The sequence below is a fragment of the Patiria miniata genome, unplaced genomic scaffold (genome assembly GCF_015706575.1).
Source record: "Patiria miniata isolate m_02_andy unplaced genomic scaffold, ASM1570657v1 HiC_scaffold_20, whole genome shotgun sequence".
Taxonomy (NCBI): Eukaryota; Metazoa; Echinodermata; class Asteroidea; order Valvatida; family Asterinidae; genus Patiria; species Patiria miniata.
In genome coordinates this window covers 38,158,125-38,182,703 of record NW_024037059.1, presented here as the reverse complement: position 1 = coordinate 38,182,703, position 24,579 = coordinate 38,158,125, and the positions used below count along the sequence as shown (strand labels likewise).

Sequence of the window (24,579 nt, the reverse complement as noted above, 5' to 3'; positions counted from 1 at the left end):
ATTTGGATATTGGTTGGATGATCAAATATTTGAATATTGACACAGTCCAAGACAAAACAGGAGTGTTTCTGTACCTTGGATGGGCTCCTTGCCCGGCTCGGCCTTCTTCTTCCTCTTCCATTTCCAGGGCTTGAAGAAGCGCGGTATCGTGGACTTCTTGGACTTGCGCTCCACGGGCGGCGTCATGGTGCCCTTGACAGCGGGCGTGGCATTGTCCGACGAGTAGGAGACTTGAATGTCGTCCGTCGAACCTGCGAAGAAAAAAAGACACAACGGTTGGAGAAAAGACGGAAAAGAAAACGAGGGCCTCTCAGACAGGAAGTCCAAGAATAGACAGATGATCGGCGGATGGTCGTTATGGCAACAGAGGAGATGGGAAATTGTGCGAGCGGTGGAGTGAGCAATAAATTTCATTACGTGCTAATGTAGCGGCTTGATCAACATGATCATGGGCTCAATGATACCGGATATACGTAAACACACAGCTGTACATGTAGACATTGTTATGAAAAACAATTTTGTTGGTACCGGTGTCATATGAAAATCGGACTCGTAAGAAAATCGGACTCTTTGTCCCTTTTATTGGTTAAACCCTCTCACGTGACCGGTCCCTCTAATTATCTATGCATGAGCATGCGCAATACCACCAATGAGTCCGTATTTCATAAAACCTAAACTCATGCTATTCCAGTCCTAAAGTTATTGGCCGAATAAAAGCCCTGCAGATATCTCAGCAGTAAGAATTATAGGAAAAATGCTCTTATAATCTTGTGAGTGAAGTGCCATGCTGTTATGTTAGTTCTTAAATTAGTTTAGTAAAAAAAAATTAGGAAAAATGTGGGCTTGTGTGAAGTACACACATCCCTGTATTGACTCGGCAGTCAAATGGTCAAGACTCACGAGGCCCCCTCTAATGGAGAAACCATTGTACATGTACCGACCGGTATGCTATTGGACAAAGCAACTGCTCCTTGACAGATTATCTGAACAACAGCTAGCACAATGCTTTCGCCATTGAAGGGGGCCTCCGTGATACAAGTTTAGACAGCATGCCGGAATTGGTCTATACACAGTATAGCCCTAACCTCCCCAACTCCATCAAAATCCATCCCCCCATTTTGGTGGATTTTGGGGGACTTGGTCCTGCAGGCCTGGTTTGACTAAACATTGATGGAGTATGATGGACTTGGGACTGGAGGCCTAAAGCAAAGCATGCATTGGAAGCAGTGTGATTGATGGATTTTGGTGGACTTGGTGCAGTACTTGGTTAAAGACAGTAGGGAGTTAGGGTTAGACGTACAGTATTACAAATAATTCAGCCCATTTGCTAGAGATCCACAATGAACTCAGTGATTAATTCCATTATTATGAGGTTTAGTACCACATATTACATGAACATTTTATAACTTTAGTGATACACGTACATTCTTGAAGCAGAGCTCTAAATTTTTTATTTCTCTAGGCTATAAACCTTATTTGCACAGACTTCCTTCTTTTTTTGGTGGAACTGGCAAATTGCAACATAAAGGCAACATTACTGACGGATGACGAATTCCGATGAACAGCAGTGCAGCACCGAAGGGAGCAATTGGTCTTTCCGACTTCCGCTATGGAATGTAGACTAAGTGAATTTCAAGCTGTTTCTGAGCGTTTGGTCGCAAACATTGTCACATGTCTTGCATGCATTGCGATGCATATTATTATTATTTTTTTTACGGTACATGTACATCGTACATGTATAAACACTTGATTTTTGCTATATTTTATTCCTTATTGTGTAACATGCTGTCTATGAATGTGCAAGATTTGAAGTTACCTGTAAAACCAACAACATGAAAGAGAAAGGTACATGTAGCTGTGCGTGTTCATCTTTTCAAACCGTGGACGAAAAATACCAGAGAACAAAAGAGAACAATATTGTCCTCGATTCCCAGCATTCGTCCGCGATTGGGGTCGTGAACACACGTTTGCGTGGATGAGTTTGTCTTACAGTCACTATGTGGACATGCCAACAAAAGATGTCCACATAATGCAGGTTATGTTGATGTTATGTGGACTAAGCCAGGTCCACATAACGTTTCACCCTCTCTGGAAAACAGGTTTAGGCCTATAAGGAGCATTTTGGGGTTAGGGTTATCATCGCAGGATGAAGAGAAACATTCAAGGAAATCAAAAACAAATTTGGGGTTGAAATAGTTTTTACACTGGTTTAAGTAAAGTTTATTGTACCGAGTTTTCTTAACTACACGAAAACAAACGAATGTCCACATAGCGTTGTAAAACAAACATGGGTGTGTGTGTGAATAGTACATGTGCATCAAGTGAGTTGATCGTGAAAATATATGGGTTTGCGAGATGAGAGGGGGGGGGGGGACGGAGGGGAACATTTCCAAGTCCTCTCCCCACCCTGCAGACCAGAACCCGTCAAAATCACTGACGTAGAGCTCACCACATAGATCTAGACATTAAATTATCTATCACCAAATGATTTACAACTTCCGCACGTGTTCATACGCACGACGGTTTTTCCTCCGAGCGTGCCCCGGGCACGCATCGTCGCCAGAGCACCGCTCAAGAAACATTCCAACGGTTGCCAAGCTTGAGAAAATTAATAATCTTTGAGACGACATCGACATTCGTAGGCCAGGGCATGCAGGGAGCGTGGCAGGGACCCGGGTAATTATACGTTCATGTTAGTTCTGTGGGGTTGCTGGGAAAACGACAGCGACTTGAGCCGGGAGCGACCCAAATAATTAATGAAATCCCCCCCAGAAGCATTAGTGTCAATAAGGGCAGGGAATCTGTTGAGGTGGCAGGGGAAAGACTGGGACTTAAATGGTACGTCCAAATCAAAATAAGCTTCCAATTTTAATAGGGAAATGGGATGACATTTAGAACGGGGAAGGTGAAAAGGTGGAAATCAAGACAGATTAGTTAACCTACATCTACTGAACGTGCACATGTATTCGCATAGACAAACAAGTACTGTGCTGAGACAATGTAATGTATTAATTACATGTATGCATGTGAAATAAACTATCAAGTAAATTTGTAAGTTGTATACTTGTGCTCTGAAGTACATGCGTAATGTTCAATTATTTTAACTTTTAGTTATGGAATGATACAGATAATTACGCAATGTACATTTACGTATTGCATAAAATATAAAAAAAATAATAAATTAATAAGATCTAGTTTTCCTGAGGTAGGATGGCTCTGTAGAGGTGCTAGTCACTTGTTCCATCTTGCCACTCACTGGCTTAATCCTTACGTATTCTGGCATAAAACTCTTTTAAAAAAAAACTTATTGAAATTGTAAATTCTCTGTATTTTTATCTAAGATTCTGTATATCTTGTAATTTTTTTTTATATCAGCCAGTGGAGAAGTGTAATGAAAAAAAATACTTCTGGTATCAATAATTTACTATGTTTGTGGGAAAATATTTGTACTGAATGCATTCTTAGAGCATGTGACATGTCTATAATTGATAACGCTTCATGGTCACTTTCTTGATATTTCTGTGGCTGATTTATTTCACCCTAAAGTTGCATTTTCACCCTTTGCATTTAAAGGGAATATACAACATTTGCTTTTGCTGCAATTTTCAGAAATAAAAGGATTTGGAGGATAAGTATGTTATAGCAAATATTGTTAAACTGACTTGTTTCACGTTTTGGGCTTGGAAAACCAAGACAACCAATCTTGTTCTTGTAGTCTGGTTCCCTGACCCCACTTTAGATGAAACGGAGCAATTTATAGACTGGGGAGAATTGTAAGGTCAGATAATCAGTCTATCAGTCTCACAGGTGTGTAATCAAATGCAAAGAAAACACGTAATAGCTAAATATGACAAATTAGGAGCAGATTTTGAACATATCCAGTTTTCTCCAACGCTGGTCGGCCGACCAGCGTTGGAAAAATACAATTGTTCTTGAAAATGTCAACACACCAGGAGCCACAATTTTACAGGATTCTTTAGACAATCCAGTAAGGTATTTCGTGATAATTTGATCATTTCGTTTTTTTGATGTTTGCAAATGTTGTATCTTCCCTTTAATTGTTGGAGCTTCACACAGTTCGGGTTTTACTACAGGTCTGTAATCCAGAAATGACATGTACCGGTTACAACAATACAAAGGATTTCACACATTGCTAATTAATGCTATACACAACGTGTACAAGTCGTATGTATTCTTGTACATGTACATGTACAATGTATACGTACATGTACAGGATATATAGGGGCCTACTTTGTGCTGTGTTATATTTTCGTAACCCCATCTGTTAGTGAAATATCGCATGCATTAGCATTCAAGACTATCTCAACACTAAACATGTATCAATATCGCATGCATTAGCATTCAAGATAGACTGAACACTTAAACATGTATCAATATCGCATGCAATAAACAGGCCTGTAAATTATCTGCACAACGTTGACAAGGAATAACAAACATTATTGATTTATATATTACAATCACAGCTTGTGTTCAGCATGAGTTGGTGCTGTGTAAGGAGTGGCTAAATGATGTTGAACAGTATACTGGTACATCATATTCCGGTATGGCTGTACATGTACATGTACAGTACATGCACATTTCTGTACATCTGTACAAGTGCACACTACATGTACATGTACATTCAGTGACATTATGTTCTAGCATGGAGCTATCCTTTTTATAGCTCCACAGTTCTATGCTGTACGTGTACATGTACAGGCCTTTCCACATTAGGCCAAAAATAAATATATAGTTCTGCTTCCGGTTTTCCTACCTACCCTATTCTGACAGCCCCTACCCTAATTTTTGTATTGGAAAAATGAGGGAAAAACACCCAAAACCATCACTTTATACCTTTTACCCTTGACTACATGCAGACGCCTCCATATAATTGTACACACACAAAAATTGCCCCCCCCCCCAAAAAAAAAAATCCCTACCTTCCTACCCTATTTTCGAATGCCATGTAATCGGAAGCAGAACTATTTTTTTTTGGCCTTATTGACTCATCTACATGTACATGTACCGGCAGTAGGACTACCGGTACCTGTGTTGAAATCAAATAGGGTCCACCGTAAGCAAAATCACTGCCCATATCAAACACAGTAGACAAGGGCACTGGAGTGCACAAGGCTGGGCTGTAGATTTATGATTTTCGACCCTAGGTAGAGCTTCTCAACCCTGGTCAGGGTTGGACCCGTGTAGAGCGCCGGACCCATGTAGGAGTCGTGTTGGATTCTTGCTTGTGTGAACAGGGTTCCTGAAATCTCCATGATCCCTTACAGAAATTATGGCAAGCTTGTCACAAGCTTGCTCATGACAAGCTTGCTCATGACAAGCTTGCGGACAAGCTTGCGGACAAGCTTGCAGACAAGCTTGTGGACAAGCTTGTAGCAAGCTGCAAGCGTAAGCTTTCTGTGACTGCAAGCTTGCAAGAAACTGATGATTGCATGATGCTTGTTGCAAGCTTGCCTGCTAGCTTGCGGCCTGCGGCAAGCTTACCTGTCAGCTTGTCTGCCAGCTTGTCTGTTACCTTGCCTGCTAGCTTGCGGCAAGCTTGCCGCAAGCTTAATTTTCTGTAAGGGTTAGACCCGGGTCCAACAGGAAGATTTCGGATACTGTAAAAGACCCTATGGATCTACTGTACATTTATATACAACTGATGAAGGAACACCAGCCGTCCAGGCCCTGAAAAGTACGAACAGCTTGCACCTTTTAAAATAAAGATCAAAATATCTGGATCCGGGTCCAACAGGGAGATTTTAAATACTGTAAAAGACACTGTATGGATCTACATGTACATGTACATGTACACCTGCAGGAACGCCAGTCCCCAAAAGTACGAACAGCACCTTTTAAAATATATCTGAGTTTTTTTTTTCTGTAGCCTAACAGACTTTCCCCCCTTAAAACTACACGCACTGTACATGTACATACATGTAATAGATACATAAAATTACTGCTAAAAAATACAAGTATACATGTACTAGTAACCTTGGGAAATGCATTTCCCATTCAATTGAACATACATATGAATATAATGAAATTCTGGGAAATTCAATGAAAAAACTCTAAGGCCAAAAAAAAAAAGTCTCCGGTTTCTGGTATGGAACTTGCCCAAAAAGTGGTGCGGCGACGCGGCTTTTTTTTTTTTTTTAACTGTTTTTTTTTGCTTCAATTGTCGGCTGATGACTGCAAATGGTGCCCAACTAAACGTAGTGCAAATATTATGGGAGACCAGAGAGGCCACATAAAGCTTAATCTCGATCATAACCCCATCTAAAAACACGTTAAAATTGTGCAGCAGCAGGATTCCAGTCAAACCAGTGAGTTTGGCGGTTTTGAGACATCATCTTTCATTGAAAAAAAACCTTTTTCATTTTGCCGACGCGCATGGCTACAGCGACACGCGCGCATACCAGAAACCGGAGACTTTTTTTTTTGGCCTAACTTGATTAATTTTATTTTCCAAAAGGATGCTCTTTTTCATTGAGACCACTGCCTTGGGTACATGTACAATTAATCGTGCGTGTACAAGACGATACACATGCAAAAAACCGTAAACAAGAACCGTCTGGCGTGTATTATTATTAGTATTCCTCCACGACCAATATCATAAAAACCACTTAAGAACCGGTACTTTACTTAATTCATTCCCTGGAAATTGATAAAGTGGAGCCACGGAGGAGAAAGCAATAAATTTACATCACTCCAACTCTCCGCTGTATTTCAATCAAAGTCTCCAAGGATTCGGAGTCTGATAACTCAAGTCTCAAGACGACGTGTCATCATCTTACATGCATTTGCAGCATTTCAGTAATGGGATTGGGACAGTTAATAGGATTTCTCATGTTGTTAACGTTACATTAATGTCCACTGTGTGAAGTATGTACGTGCATGTATGCATGTGACATATTACCTAGCCCGAATGCCTCTGGCCGTACACTATCACAAGCTCTGTAGTACGGCCAGAGCGGCAAACGTCCCCTGGATGCCTGAAACTGATGTTGCGAATTTGCTACCGACTTTGGGCGAGATTGTCTTCTCATCCAGGACAGAGATTTCCAAAGTTAGGGTACCTGCTCATAGAGGAACTCTTTTCCAAAACACGTTCCTTTATCTAAAAATCTTCATCCATCTGGCCAAGAAACGACAATCCATGTCTTCAGCTCCCACAAATATTGGGATTTCAAAATGGCGGACTGGTTTTGCGCCATTTATGTACGTATGCATTTAGGTGGGCGTGCTTGGGCAAGGTTATGAATATGCATTGTACAGTTCATGACCTCGTGTTTGTATGGCCAGCCGCCCCGCGCGCCCCACATTGTCGTATTGTATTCGCAAAGTGACGTGAACATATTGTGCACCGCAAGTCATTTCAAATATTTTTCGCAAAGTTTTGCTCTTATTTTTGGGACTCGAGTCTTATTAGCCTTTGCTCGAGTCAAGTCGAGTCTTCTGGTGAGGGACTCAAGTCGAGTTGAGTCATTTGCTCGCAGTGACTCAAGTCGAGTCAAGTCATTTACCCATATAGGGACTCGAGTCGAGTCGAGTCACCAAAAATTGTGACTCGAGTCGGACTCAAGTCGAGTCACTGACTCGAGTCATTACAACTCTGGCTCATGCAAATGTGATGGCAAATTAGTGATCCCAAAGCAAGAGTAGACGTAAATTTTGGAACAGATGTAACTCTTGGCAAATAATGCCATTAGGGTTTTGGGTTTCCTGTCAAATTCAATTTGCCTTCACATATTATAAAGGGAGGGTAGGCCTATATGACATGAAGCATGGCTTGGCCTTTTTCTATACCACAGATACATACACCGTACATGTACATGTACTGGGTATATTTTCATGTATGTGGCTGAAGAAAGGCTGGCACCTGGCATGCCAGTATTGCATATTCCAGACCAGAAAATTCTGCAGCCAAGCATTGACAACAACCTGCCAGCAATCAATCAATTAGCGATCTGCGAACAGGTGCTACAACATGACCCTAGAACTGGGTCAGCTGCATGTGTTTGTGTGTCCTGGCTAAGGCCAGTACTTCACATTCCTAGGCTGTGACGACTGTCTTTTTTATGGGGCTACACACACCCAGGTTTCTCTGGGAAACATCGCTCATGCTTACATCACCATTTCTTCTTTTGGGCAATTTGGCTACCAGGCCATAAATTAAATTGCAAATTATTTCAACAAAAAAAAGGTTGTAGGAAAAAGCTTTATAAAAATACTTACATGTAGTTCAATTAAATGCTTTGAAGCTGAAGACAAAATACTATTCAGTGTGCAATGTTCATGTACCAGAAAAGAGAATTGTTCTTGTTTGTGTCACACCTCAGAAATTTTGCTTAGAATTAAAATATCTTTAAAATTAATTATGTTTGTACACGACTGACATTTTTGCAAACTTGTACATCCATTAATTGCCCCTAATGAATGAGCCGCTGACATTGTTTTTTTTCTTGGTGCATTTTTTTTGTTGCCTTGTGAGTTTGTGTTCCTTCCTCCATGATCTGAAATACTGAAATACACACACGTGGATGTAGGTACATGTAGGCATCGCGTTATGGGGAAGTTATTTATTGTTAGGCAAATTAGGACCGAGTTATGGGGACTTTCTGCTGTCCCCATACATGGGCGTCGCGAGGGGGGGCAAGGGAGGGCACTTGCCCCCCCCCCCCTGGAAATAGCCAACAACAAAAAAAAATAAAGGAAGGAAAAAAAAGAAAGCAAAAAGAAAAGAAAAAGAGGCGCGAAGACAAAGTGGTGTAAATTTAATGAGTTGGGGGGGGGGGGGCAAAATGTCCCTGCCCCCCTCTAAAACTGATAAATCGAGAATGTGTTGAGAAATACAAGCATTTTTTGGCCAAATTTTTTTTTGCCCCCCTCTAGAAAAAATCCTGGCGACGCCCATGTCCCCATAGCATTTTCGGTCCCCCCAAATACCTCGTAGTGACGAGTGTAAGTCCCCACAACTACGAAACAAGAAGGGGTATACGTACATGTACATATGTGTACCATGTACCGTACATGTACATGTACTATGTAGGCACATTCAACTGTACACATGGTGTTCACACAATGTACTGCAGTTTTGTACAACATGCAAACATTGTAAATGATGTACATTGTCGGTCTGCAGTTGGTCCCCTAAAATCGGCTGCGACATCAACACTTTACCAACAATGCTTTGCATTTCAAATGATAATCAAGGTCACCGATCCACCCACTGCACAAAATAACTAAGGATTGCAATCTGGAACCATGCAGGGTGTCAACATTAGTAATGGGCTGTCTAAATTGATAACCAATGTATTGTAATGGCTTAGTACAGGCACAGACATTGGCCGAACAATTGAGTTTGAAACTCAACAGTCAAGGTGGGTCCATGGTGCGCAGGACTTTGCATAGCACTACAATATAAATGCTGGAGTGCGGCCGACGGTGATAACAATGTTTGTACAATGTACAGTCTTTTGTGTGTTATGAGCATTTACACGTACACGTACTCCATCACAGCCCTAGCTTGCAGCACATCGATATTCCAGTATTATTTATAAAGTATGAGTCACCAGGGGTATACCGAACACATGAGATCATGCATTTCTTACAAGCATTGTTCTCTGGCTGGCATGGTAAATCACATGTCTGCAAGACTATGAACAGGTGCATTTGTGGTTAATTCACTAAGAAATTTTTCAGGAGGAAAGTACATGTACATGTGCTACATACATGTATGGGAGTATTTCACCAGTAAACTTTGAGGACTGAATTTAAATTTTCATGTACGTGTATTCTTGAAACAAATTAAATTTGTTTTTCGCTTAACAAAGTTTCAATTTGTATGTTTTGCTTTTTTTTTAATAGAATGACACACTTTACTGAAGAGGTTGGACAGGTTGTTTTTGTCGACCATCCGCTGTTTCCTTGTATTGCTTGTTTTCGATCACTACTTTATCAGTTTGCAATATTGCATAGATCTCTTATCTATCAATACACAGAACTGAGAGTTTAGACATGTTGAAGATAAGCGTATTAATAACAAGTGATATGACTGGGTGGGATTACAATGTAATACACTATACACTATTTTATGTAGGTACATGTACATGTACATACTTCCAATGAAGTTGAAAACAGATGATAAGGGGTGGTGTTTGATTTCAATGCCCTTTCTTTTGCTTTCACTTTCATGACAGTTTTGATGGCTTTGCACAAACCACATAATAGTAAAAACAAACGACTTTGCAATGGCAAGTACATGTACATGTACCCCATGTGTGCGGCTACATGTTAATTTAACCTGAATCCTTCAAAATCCTCTTTGCAAATTGGAGGAATTTGCAGGGTTGAGGTTACATGGCAAAAGAGTACGCACTGTGTCAAGGTCTTGGGCCAGACCTTGTGTTGTTTATGCTCAGCCATGCATAAATTTAGTCCTTGATTATGCTTGAAATCCTCCGTACTGCTCCAGGATGTCACTGGCCAAGCCTCAACATATTGACAGTCACTGCCGCAGGATTTTGCAGGATTGAGGCAGTGGTCATCCCTCCAAGAACCACATTCAAGAAATAATGGAGGATTGCGCAGGATTGAGGCTACATGCTATTTTTCCATGAGGCCAATAGGAGGATTTTGCAGGATTCAGGTTACATCTTAGCAAAAAGGCCTAGGGAGTTAGGGTTTTAATATACCATGTATACCTGTAGCAACAATACACACATTTACACATGTAGTTGTTTCTTGCACGTCCGCAGAATGCGATGCACTGTACGTGCGGCAGGATTCACAACGAACACTCAACAGCTCGATTTTTGAGAGTCAAAATTTCGAACCCCCGAAAATTTGTTCTCGCATGGTTCTTGCAAGAATAACACAAACAACACCAGTATTTAAAGGATGGTTGTGTGGACGTATATCCTGATTCTAAACGCTCTTTTCCAATGAATATCATTTCGTTAAAAACGCGTTTTGTAGCCCAATTGGGCGCATTCCAGGCCGTTAACGTAATGTCCTTTTAAGCAAGGATCTTGGCACAGTTACATGTATTTACCATAAAGAAAATCTATTTTATATACAAAGTCTACTAAAATGTAGAGAGCAGTAGGGGGCCTACAGTTTGGAACAGTTCACAAATTTAAACATTGGGGCAATTCTTTGGTAACGGAATTACGGAATTTTGTCACTTTGTCAAGGATTATTCTTTCCCAAGAAAATATGTTCTATGCTAGGCACCTAATCTAAACATGGAAAGGGAGCCAAGACCCAATAGAATTGATTGACCGCTAAAAAAAAAAAATTCCCACAAGATTTCCCTTTAAGGGGCGGAGCTTAATATCGGTAACGGAATTACGGACAGAGGACAAGCATATTTGAGTTCTCGCATAAATTAATAAAACTCTCTGAAGTTTGGAAATTTTAAAATTGGACACTACCTGTTATTTGTAGAGTTCAGGGGTGTTGTTAACTACAATGCAGAACAAAGTTGAAAAAATAATCACTCTTTTCATAATTTGCATTTTAATCACGGTAACGGAATTACGCCTGGGCGGTAACGGAATTACGCCATAGGTTTACATGTAATAGGTAAATGCAATACATTAACATTGAATTCAACATAAACTCATCACAATACAAATTTTAGAAGTTTATAAAATGCCACAAGGGGAAAGCTAAGTGAAAATTAGCAGATCAAAATGTTAATGTAGGCCTGAACATGTCTGGACTTCATTTTTTAGGTCAAAGGTCAAGGTCAAATGAAAGCAGTCTGGTGATGGCTGCATTAACTGTTAGCAATGTATATTTTTTTTTACCGAAAATCGAATTTTACTATGAACATTTGTATTATCGTATTTCACTAGTTTATCGTGGAAAATACAATAAAACTGCACTGGTTGGCATCTCTGAGCAAGGAAAGATGTTAAGTTATGCCAAGTAGAACATGTAAAAGTACAAGTACAGTCTGGTACTCAACTTTCATATACTTGTTGTCGAATATATTTTCTGCGGGTACCAGACAATGGCTTTGGCAACACATATTTAAAGGGAATGTACATCATTGGCCTTTGCTGTAATTTTCAGAAGTGAACTATTTGAGGGGTTAGTATAATAGATCAAATATTGTTACACTGACATGTTTGAAGTTTTGTGTTCGAAAATGCTGGAAAAATCAAGAAAAACAAAACTGTTCAAGTAGTCTGGTTCCTTGACTCCACTAAAGGTAAAATTGGTCAATTTATAAATGCCTGAAAATTGGAGGGTAAGGGAACCAGACTAGCTGGTCTGCACCCGTTCATGAACATGTAACAAATACCTGGTAGCAAACAAAATTTGGACTGGAAAGAGTGTAAAGTTGGAGCAGTAGTTGAAAAATAGTTAGGTTTTTCCAACGGTGGTCGGCCGACCACCGTTGGAAATGTATACAAAAATATCATTTTCTTGAAAATTACTTCATACCAGGTGCCATAATTTTACAGGATGCTTAAGACTGTCATTTACCAACATCCTAGTAAGGTATTTCGTAAAAACTTGGTAGTTTTATTTTCTGATGTTTGCAAATGTTGTATATTCCCTTTAAGCATCCAAACAACTATTAGCATTTTTTAAGTAGTAAAAAAGAAAAAGTAAATGTAAAAAATATCAATGGAACACCTGATTATTTTTAATTGTATAATAGCAAATTAAAGAGGGAAATGATTTAACAAGTAATTTAGTATTTAAAGTTATTGTCCAAGGTTACATGCAAATCTCCTATTTAATATGTCATGTACATAATCTGGAATAAATGTGCATACTTTGTGCATGCGTAATTCCGTTACCGTAATTCCGTTACCGTTTCGTAATTCCGTTACCACTTGGAAAAATGCCAAGAAATTACTATTTTAAAGTTTTTATTTTTCATTTATGTTTGTAGTAGGGTCTTTTCTCAACATACATGATTTGAAGAAAAAAAACAAGAAACTTTGTGAAATAAGTAACTTTTGCCATTTTTTCGGTAACGGAATTACGTGCTAATTTTGACATTTTTAAATGAAGGCCTACACTATATATATATATATATATTTATATTTTAATTTTTTTTAATGACCCTGAGTAATGTTAGTAACTTGTAACATCATAAAATAAATCAAATCTTTTCCCTACAATTAAGAAAGTAATACATACACAAAATTTTATTTTTTTACCAAATCTGAACGTTTTTAATCATAAATTGCAAAAATCACTGCTTTTACCAGAAATATGTATTTTTTTTCAATTTCGTTTTTTTAACTGAATTCCCCATTTAATTGAGGTCTGGAAAAAGTACAAAAAAGGTTTAATATGTAAATATTTATTTTTGACATTTTTTGCTCTCCCATGGAGAATTGCCCATTGTACATTTTTTGTCATGCACAGGTACATGTATACAACGTACATGTACATGTTCCTTACGCATACTGTACATGTCAATATACAGTACGTACATGTACACGTCAAAATGCCTGCACACATTAACATGTCGAATTGTTCGTCAACACAGTGTATGCATACAATACACTTGTACTACCTGTACATGTACAATACATGAGGGTACAGCACAGGCACATCATGCATTGTACGCGACACCTCCAGACACCTTTTAACCCTTTGTCTGCCCACACGCTGTTTTGCATGAAATGGCAGGGCAGCCAATGGCTCCCTAATCCTGCCACAAATAAAGAGGGAATTTCCCCCAAAACTTGCAAATACACCTTCTTTATGGGCCTGTTTTATGCGAAGTACAATGTAGATGAACACAATGTAGCACAGCCCTAGATTTTATGATTGTGAAAATCAGGATCCCAGGGGTTCAATGCATATTGTACATCTCGTGAAATGATTTCCCAAAGAAAATGTCATGCAGATCTACATTGTACTTGTATACATTGTGTACGTGTTCTTTTCAAAACAATTTGAAAATTCGTGTCAAATTTTAAGAATGTAAAAGGGTGAGGTCCAAAATTGACGAATAATTTACCGTTCCAGGTTTGTCTGCCAGAAAATATGAATAAACCTCATTTGTATGCACCAAGCCTTTATAAACCATAGGAGTTTAAATAATCTGGAGTTTCAAATGCAATTCAAGCAGAAATGTCATAATGGTTAGCCATTCACCTGTATGTAAACAATTTATATTCGGCACTTTTCTCACAACAACAAAAATGGCAAAAATGCCTACAAACAAGTAAACAAACAAAACTCACACAGGTGTGAGTACACTAGGACTGCATTTCTGAAACTTTGATCTTCCGTCCCATTTTTCATGTCCCCCCCCCCGGAAAAAAAAAGAGGAACAGGAAATATATCCGTGTTCAATATGTAAACCAACAGTGAAACTGCAAAGTTCTTTGCTGTTCAATAAACCAACAGTGGAACAGCAAAGTGAACCGAAAGTGACAATCAGTAACCTTTGCCCATAGAACAATACAGCAAAAATGCAAAAGAAAGCGAAGCAAAAGCAAAAAGTGAATATATTTCAAAGTGTACAAGTACATACATACATGTACACATATGAGTCAATTGTCCAACAAAAGTTCCTTTTTCATTTTTGTTAAAGCTGGTTGTATGTTTTCATTATCCCTAACTCCCTAGCGTCTTTTACTAGGAACTGGACCAAGTCCATCAAAATCCACCAATCACTGTGCGTCCAATACAAAACTGTACATGACATAATGGAATCCACCATTGACGCACTGGTTGACATTCATGGACTTGCTACACATGGCTTTTATCACAATGGCACTTACAGGAAGCTAGGCAAAATCAATCCGATACCCCTAGCACTGCTTCAGGCCATTAGGTCCAAGTCCAACATACTCCATCAATATTTAGTCACGCCAGGCCTTCTGGACCAAGTCCCCAAAATCTACCCAAATAGGGGATGGATTTTGATGGAGTTGGGGTGGTTAGGGTTAAACATGTACACTGTATGAGTATGTAGATCTACAATTTATGCAACATTGGCTAAAACATTTATGCAGTAGCTTTTCTCAAAAGAAGTGAGTAACAGAATGGTATTATTGGTTACAATATGTCTAGTTAAAGGTAGAATGGACCATTTTTCATTTGTGCATTTTGTTCGTTTGAAGCAACAAAAGTGCTCAAAATCTAACTTTAGACGGGTGCTTAAAACAACTAACCCGATGAAGTTTAAGCTCTGTGAACGTGTGTGCTTCATGTCAAAACTTGCACCCACTCACGGATTCGCCCAACTACAAACGGAAATTTCCAAAACTGGGTCACTTGACACATCGTTGGAAATGACCTTCTTTTATTGTTTTCTTCAAATTGACAGCATCCCAGAAGGAATAATTTCACAGGGAGTTTAGTGTCATTACTATCTTTAAACCAAGTAAGTTTTTAACAATAATTTGGTCGGTTACTTTTTGGATAGCTGCAAATGGTCCATTCTACCTTTGATACATGGCACCGTTCCAATAAGCCACTTCAGCATTCCACGTATGCAAATCAAGTCACATTACGAGGGGGGGGGGGGGTGGAGTTAGACAAATGTAAGAAAGTTGTCCAGAAACATAATATCTCTTTGTGTAAACGTGCCCTTGGAATATCGAACTGGCCTATTCGGATCAATTTAAAAAAAAAAAAAAAAAAAAAAAAAATTAAAGTAATCAAAGCACTACTTCGATTAGATGCTGTTAAAAATGGTTGCCATGGAAACAAGAAGCAGGAGATCCACGGGAGGAGGGGCAAGCGAGGCAACGAACTCATGGATTCTAAATTGTCGTATTCCTGAAACAAAAGTTTTGGGACATGAGAATTTTGTGAAACCTCTCATGCCGAGACAAAAAATTGATATAAAATGAGACAAGTACAAAATAAATGTCTCTTCTCAATTTGTGGGGTGAAGTTCCCCACTTTGGTGTCTCGTTTCACCTCCCTTTCTTCCTACCCTGGACTCACCCATGAATGAAGCACGAAGCGCTCAAAAAAAAAAAAAAAAATGGTTTCCAAAAATGATGAGAAACACATTTGACAGCATGATTTGCCTCGAAGCATTTGTGATCAAATTATTAAATCAAATTTCCAACGAGGGCTTCGGTGAAAGATGAATTTAATTCCCTAATGTTTGCTAGGACAAATGTGCACACATCCAAATTTATATAAGTGATGTGCTGCCATTTGTGAAATGATTTTAATCTACGCGTACAATTTATGCATAATCTAACGACAACGAATATTCAACACTGATTGATTAGTGTCTAGTGTCTTTAAGCCATTGGCACGTACGTGTGTCTTTTCAACTCTAAGTTTGGAATTTGGAACATCAATTTAATTGTCTTCTTGGATGGATTTTCAAACTTTCGCTACAATTTTGCCAGTTGTTCAAAGGTTAAAAACTTCAACCCTCAATTGATTCGTACAAAATTGAACTTGAAATTACAATTGTCACACCTAAATTTGCATGTTTCTTGTTCATTATCTTGTATGATATCAACAGACAGAAATGCACTGGACATTTTGACTGAATTTACGAATTTGTCTTAAAAAACAACAACTCAGCATTACACAGCAGACCTCTTGGTTTGCTATGTTCAGCTTTTGTTGGTTGATGTTGTTAGACAATATAGCAAAGGTGCAAGTATATCATTTACACATGTGCAACTGTTATTACATGTATGATTCACGCTGCTATCGACACCAAAGTCGGATTTGAAGGCAGGAAGCCAGCTGATAATAACATTAGCTTCGAGGCTTCATTACGTCGTCGAGCGGGTTTCACAAATGGGTATTTTAATGCCACAAACATGAATCAGATGAATCTGAAATGTCATCGGATGATATTTACGACATACTGTTCACACACGAATTGATTTGCATGATTTGCCGCATGTACGTTAAAATTTTTCACTGTTTTAAGTCCATAAAAAGGCTTGTTCGTACTTGGCACGAAGCAAATGTGACCACATGTATGTATGTGAAGGCATGCAACTGGGAATTGTGCACGAGGAAATTCCAAACCACACAAGACTTTGTACAGTGTTTTTCAATTTGTAATGCCATTCATGAGAAGTAAAAACCGAGGAAATCAGCGGATCTGAGGAAAAGTTGCATGCCTGTATGTATGTGAAATCATGGCAAATAAATCCACTGAAAAATTTGCAAATATTGAACGCATTACCACTATAGTGTAGTTTGCTGCAAATGTTTTGAAATGTCGAATGTGATGTACGCATTTGCTCGAAGTACGCATGTACGAACCAGCCTTGATGAATTCCAGCAACAAACTGAATGCGCAATTAGATTTTGTTACCCAAGAATAAATTTGTGTTATTTTTGTTAGAAACCAAAAAAACAAAAAGGTTAGTTAATGGGAAAAGCAGGCACGCCAGGGAAGGAGGGAAGGGGAGATTTAAGCACACCAAAGGGTGAAGGAAAAAACAAAAACACTCAAAACAAAAAATTTACTCTTGTTTGCAAGGGCTGCCTCTCGTGCCTCTCGTGCCTTCTTCCTACTTCGCGGTCTCCAAGATGCAAAAGACCATCGACTCCGTGACCGTTCCTTCATGACAATAACATGCAGTCAAAGTAGGACGCAAATCCCCCAATTTCTTTTTCAAGACTCCGGTTTTATGTGGTCTGGAATATATGCAAGTGCGACCAAGTCGATGTGGGAACAGTACGTACTGGGGAGGGATTATTCTTGGATGGCGAGCGATTTGTCGTTGTGCTCGGTCGATGCAAATTTTATTTTGCTGTGCTGATTTATGCTTCTGGAAAGAAAAGAACAAAATTCTGGGGTGTTTCATGCAGTGAACCAAAAGAAAATAAACAACTGACAAACACAAAGAAAAGAAAATAATGAATCGAAACAAAAAGATAAATGACACGGGGAAGGTGAATTTTTCTTCTTTAAAGTCAGACTGGTTAACTGCAATGTCATAAATCTTCTGACGTTTTTATCTTCCGTTTCTGGACTAGCACACACCGACAGCCCAACCTCCGTAAATCCTCCAAAATCCGTTGCATGTTTTTTAAGTACAGCCACAACGTTCAGCTGTACAGTGCATGTACACATGGATAAGAGAGCAACACATGTTCAAGTGAGTTTGCAACTTTGCAGACTTTACAAGAGCACATGACAAATCTCTTTGTCGGGTGAAACTCCATGCGTCGGCAGTGTGTTCTGCCTGTCACCGGGAGATTGAGGGATTTAAACATCATGTGAACTGGCGAGACTTTGCCTGTTGCCCATCAGATGGTTTTAAAGCCATCACTACTGCACTGGTGGTATTTTGGAGGATTCGGGAGTTTCGTAAGTAAAGTACTCACTCTGTGAATATATACATGCAAAGAATAACAAGCTAAAAGTAACCACACATTCTGTAAATAAATGTGCCTGCGTGCCGCTAAAATTGTGCAACAAGACCAACATGTGCAATAAAAAAATCACAATCCATCCAAGCAACATGTACAATCATGCAAAATGCATTCTCTGCAGGGCTGTCCAAATTTTGAATAATTAAGTATTCGATTAATCAAAACTGTGCTTGATGGAATATTCAAATATTTGAAACTCGCCCAACAAGTTAACTGTGTGCAGCGCCGATGAAAAGTTGCACACAAAGGGCGCCATTTAAAATTTGAGTGTGGCACGGTGATCGCTATTATGGGCTGCTCGCGTGTTTTGCAGTAAGCTTTTATAAAGTCAAAGGCTTTAACCTGCTTAATTGATGGGAACAATGAACAGTAATCAACAAAAATAATACAGTCGACAAAAAAGTGGCATCTGGCAACAAAACCAGCCATGCAACTAAAAATTTTGAAAAAAAAAAAAAAACATGGAAAAATTCTGTAAACCACACAAGACTTTGAACAGTATTTTTCAGTTTGTAACATTCATGAGAAGTAACAAAAAATGAGGAAATCAGCGGATCCGAGGAAAAGTTGCATGCCTGTAAAGCGACGCAATTTTAGGATCAAAATATATGACAGTCGTGTGTGTACATACATGAGTAGTTTTTTTTTTGAATACTCGAACCGGTAAAAAGATATTTGAATATTCAGTTGAGGATCGAAGATTCAAATATTCGGTGTATTCGGGACAGCTCTATTGCTCTGTGGGAATGAAGGATATTAATAGAGCAAACCAAAATAAAACAAAGCAAATACCTTAAGCACAATCTATGTGGGATACCAGGAAGGAAACAGTCAAAGTCATTTCTTTGGAATAAAACAATATACAAAGGATGTTGCAATATATCCTGTAAACACTCAGGTGACGATAATGGGAAAAACATTGTTGCATTCAGCGTAAATCAGAGAATTGAAAACAGTTAAAAAGCCTAGTCATACTAATACAATACTATTTTTATTTATTTTGTAATTATCCCTTAGACTACCATGCAACTGCATGGATTAATTAAAGGGCTTATACAATGTATTTTTTTTTATGCAATCCTTCAAAATGCACCACTGTTTCCCATTTTACCTTATTTTCAATTTTTGGTTGGCCGTTTTCAAGGGTATTGTGGTGCTTTTTTGGTTTTTATGCTAATGCAAATTTCCATATTCATGACCAAATGAGATGTCATTTCAGCCAGAAACCTCAATGTTACAGCTATCTCAGCACAAAATGTTATTAGAATTTTGGCTTTTTTGCTGTCTCGTAAATTTTCTTTTCTTTGGTGATTTTTTGTTGTGTGAGTTCATGTCAGAAAGCAAACATTTCTCACAAATGTTTTCAATGAGCAAACTTTGTGTTCACAATTTGAACAGAAAATCTGCTGAACTGAACAGCGTCTTCCTGAAATGACATCACAGCAACAGCGCCATCAGTTGTCCAGAAAAGCATGGAACATTTTTAAATGTTTAACCCTAACCCCTAGAGTACTTTTAATAGAAAGTATCCTGAATCCGCCAAAATCCACCTATTGTGTCACGCACAAAAATGTTGGTGTGGGTGACTGCTCGGTATGAAGGTACAATGTATCCTGAATCCATCAAAATCCTGCAGTACCGCTAGGCTTACAATCCTGAATCCATCAAAATCCCCCTGTTTTCAATATGAAGGTATCCTGAATCCGCCAAAATACTCCAAAACAGGTGTAAGGTTTTTGATGGATTCAGGTATGTAAGGGTTAACCCTAACCGCCCTGAATCCTCCAAAATCCTTTTTGCAAATTGGAGGAATTTGCAGGATTGAGGTTACATGGCAAAAGTGCGTTGCTGATTTTGGAGTACGCACTGTGTCAAGGTCTTGGGCCGGACCTTGTGTTGTTTATGCTCAGCCGTGCATAAATTTAGTCCTTGATTATACTTGACATCCTCCGCACTGCTCCAGGATGTCACTGCCTCTGCCTCAGCCTATTGACAGTTATAGCTGGAGGATTTTGCAGGATTCAGGCAGTGGCCATCCCTCCATGGACCATATTCAAGAAATAACGGAGGAATTTGCAGGATTGAGGCTATATGCTATTTTTCCATGAGGCCAATTGGAGGATTTTGCAGGATTGAGGCTACATCCTAGCAAAAAGGCCTAGGGAGTTAGGGTTAAAGACGTGCACTTTTTAATAAAATTAACCAAAAGGGATGTCAAATAGTTTTCATACATTTGAGAGGAGTGGAAAGTTGCACAAAATGTGTTCCTAAGAAAAATTCATTGCATGGGCCCTTTAATATTCTCTACACTGAAAATATTCAGCTGAAAACGTACACCAGTTTGTTAATGTTAGTGTACAGTACATTGCACAATGTACAATTTGTACCTTGCATTCAGTGTACACACGCAAGTACATGTACAATGGTATTTCCGTGAAAATGGAGTGTCAAGATAACTTCGTGTATAAATCAAGGTCTACCAGATCGTTATAGATACAATTAACTGTGCATAATCAATCTGCAAACAGTTACACATTGACTCACTTCTGAACACTCAATATGGCTTCTGATATCAACGACAGCTGTTCAGCTTCAAGTACATGTGCACGATATTGGACAATAAATTAGTATAAAAATAGTAACAATAAAAACACCCCCTCCAAAAAAAACCCCAAACCCACATTCTTTCAGCAACTATGTTTAGCTTCAACTACATGTGCACATACGATATTGGACAATACGGTAACAAATATAAATAAATTAACAAAAAATAAAACCAAAATAAAATAAAATATAATTTAAAAAATAAACAAAAACAAACAAACAATTCTTTCAGCAATTATTTCTGTAATTTCAAAGACTAAATCAGCTGGGAGATTTCAAAGGTATCTGTTTAAACTTCTGTGTGCACGTTTTGCATTTTTTGCACTTTGACAATCCTTTTCAATTGTACCAATGTGTCATGCATAAACTTTCATTTTCGTCTTTACTTTACTAGGTCAAACTTTCAACTTCAAGCAAACCTTCTAAGTTCAAAGTTTGTGATTACGTTTTCACACTGTTTTAGAAAAAAACCCAGTATTTTATGTGCACGGCTTCTGCAACTGCAGAAATGTTTTTCACAATATTTTGTTCCTCTTTATAAGGGTGTATGCACCACAAATGAATTTGTTGAAGAATATTAAAGACGGCTCATTTTCAGACATCACCACAACTTGTTAAAATATTACAATATGATCATAAATCTACACATGATGAACAACTCTGTTTAGGAAAGAGTGTAGTATTGAGACACCACTTCATTGGTTGTGTACAAAGTCTATGGAGAACCGAGTGCATTTTCCAAGTATTTTCTAACAAAATTGGAAATGTTTATCACTCAGTCCCAGATTCATGTCTTTTCAACATTTATGCAATGACCGACCTTCACCGAGACAATCGGGATGTAACATTCTTTCCTATGTCAAGACTACCAGATACCAACGGTCACACATGGGATAAAAAGCTCATTGCTTCCTGCAAAGTTCTAATGACACACAAATGTGTGACAGTACATCTGCACATTAGGAAATTACCAATTGAGTTAGCAGTTAGCACCTGAACTAAAAATAAAAATTAGTAAAAATCCTTGAGCAATTTGTGTCAAAATCTGTTTGGACTTACAAGATCTCCTGACAAGAAGTACCCCAGACGGTAGGCGTTGCCGTATTTCAGCATCACCAGCGGACACACAAGACACTCTTTTAGCAACTGAATCCATAATTCACAGCTCTAAAACTATTGAGATGCTATGTTTTGTTTTTTCTCTTTTCTTTGACACAAGCTTAATACCTTCACCAAGCACCTAACCCCGGAAGGATGCACGAACCGGCCCGGGACATTCCACATAATTAGGGGCGGTTTTGAAAAATCCTACTTTTATTTCCAATAAAAATAATTTGATAAATACAAAAAAAATATCACAATTTAAGCGATTAACAACATCATTAATATAAGTTGAACACTGTCACAAGAATATATGTGCATATTTGAAGTATTACAATATTTTACGGTAAATAAAGCTGAAGTATAAATGTGCACCTACCGCTTTTACGAATGGTATCGTCCATCAGACATGTTGCTTTTCTACACACACAACATACGCCGAGTCTAGGGAAATGACTCAGTGATAACGAAATGTGGGCTCGTTTTTAAAGGTCCACCCACCGCTAAAATTGACCGCAAACGGGACCCTGACGGATCCTAACACCAAAAACAGTTCCACACGTTGCACTTTTCAGTGCTTCGTTCATGGAAATCGGTATATTTCCACGATTCGTTCCGCGTCGGTCGAGAAGTTAAGTATCCCCACACACAACTACGCACACATATATGTACATGATATGCATGCAAAAATAATGCATGTGCAAGTGCGATGACCTTGTAATTAATCCCCCAATGCTCAAGCGTTCTGATTGGTCTACGCAGTTGCATAATCAATATTTTACTACTTAACGCGCCATGTAATTAAGTGCACCTGCCATTAAAACTGTTCAGATTGGTTTCTGAAATAAATATATTGGTATATTCTGCGCTAAAGGAAAGGTATTGATATGAACACATTTGCTCATTGTATGCTAAAACGAGCATATTGCTTGTCTTATAGAAGGCGGGCTTTGCGAAACTAATGTTGGGAGTTTGTAGCAGGGTGGTGGCAGTTCACCGGTACTTGGTAGATCTGGGCCGGGCAGCCAGGCAACGCCCCCCTCCCCCCTGCCCCTTCCTGGAAAAAAAAGGTCGATTTTTTTTAATTTTTTTATTTAGGAGGAGTGAAGTCGAATGCTATTCCTTTAGTGGCCAATTAATTGACTTTTTTTTGCCGACATCAAAGATGTATATCCCAAAAGAGTGTCCGTCTGACTATTTTAAAAATAAAGTCTACAAACCATTAGGTCATTTTTTGAAAATTGTTGGTTGAGCAGATGCTCCTGAGCCTTGGCCTCAACCCCTATGAGTTTCATTTAATTTCAGTCAAGCATCACTGCACAATTATTGTCAAATGATCACAACAATATCTGAGACAAACAAAACTTAGCGTACACATTGGACCGATCCAGTAAGCCCCTCCCATTGCGCACGTGGGCAAATTAACACGTGCTCCTCTCCAATGCCACACTGCATTTTCCTGCCGCGCGCGTCATACGCGCGTGCACGCATGTCGGACTTTTGTGCACGCATGTCGGACATAAATCACGGCTGTGATTGGTCAGAATACCATGGGGGCGGGCGGTGCTTACTGGATCGGTCCATTCCACAGGGTTGTTGTCTAAGGGGCGTGGCTAACTCGCAAACGGCGTAAGGTCAATGCAATAATATTGTGCAGCGATGTGTGACTGAAGTTTAAAATGAAACTAAGGCCGTGTCCGAAACGGGCTTCCAGAGCTACGGCTACGTCTATTGTCAGCGCGTCCCCGCGTATTTTCAATGGGCGCAGACCTAGACCTAGCTCTAGCCAACTGATTCGGATGCAGCCTCATAGGGGTTGAGGCCAAGACTTATCGTGAGTATATCTGCACACCCAAACAATTTCAAAATTGACCTCGTGGTTTTGCATTTATTTTAAGAACAGTCACACGGGACACTTTTTGTGGGACATACTGTACTCGTAATCGGCTTGATGTTTAGTGTGTTAGTGGCACTGAATGCGTGGAGTGAGACTGTAGAGCTAGAGGCGCATTGATTTTAAAACTGTTTGCGATATTGTTTTTGAGAATGATTGCTGAAATGCTTAACCCCCCCCCCCCCCCCCTAAAAACGCAACTCCAGATACGTACATGGGGGCTATAACCCGACCGAACCTTTGAATTGACGCATTGAGCACATTGAGGGCGCACTTCCAAGTTGCCAGTAGACCCAAAGTTTTCCCAACCGTTAAATAATCTTTAAAAACAAATTGAAGGTTAAGGGCGGTTTTACCATGTATATATTGTTCCCAGGCAAGACAAATCAACCAACCATCCAAAGGCCTTTTCATTTTATTGCGGAGTTCCTATGTTGTCTTGCAACATTGATCTATTTTTATTTTTTTTTTATGGCGTGAAATAAAAAATCACCAATGAAAAATTCAATATTGAAATTTGAATCTCCCAACGCATAATTACATCGTTCAATAACTTACTTGCACTCTATCTCTTAATAATATATTCTGCAATTGAGAAATTGAATACATTTTTGATTGTA

At 39.0% G+C, this 24,579-nt stretch overlaps 1 protein-coding gene across 5 annotated transcripts in view; it reads right to left on the bottom strand.

Moving 5' to 3' along the window:
* Positions 1 to 22,749, bottom strand: part of LOC119729026 (phosphatase and actin regulator 4-like) — a 41,852-nt gene extending 19,103 nt beyond the window's left edge. For 2 of the 5 annotated variants that reach the window (XM_038201511.1, XM_038201513.1), the window contains exons 1-3: positions 22,445 to 22,749; positions 17,449 to 17,753; positions 75 to 251 (exon numbers count right to left, since the gene is read on the bottom strand). In XM_038201511.1, the coding sequence (XP_038057439.1) occupies positions 75 to 251; positions 17,449 to 17,548 (277 nt within the window). In that variant the 5' untranslated portion in view covers positions 17,549 to 17,753; positions 22,445 to 22,749. Of the gene's footprint in view, positions 1 to 74; positions 252 to 17,448; positions 17,754 to 22,023; positions 22,194 to 22,444 lie in introns of those variants that run through there. The other 3 variants (XM_038201512.1, XM_038201516.1, XM_038201515.1) reach the window with 3 other exon arrangements.
* Between the last annotated feature and the right edge of the window lie 1,830 nt (positions 22,750 to 24,579).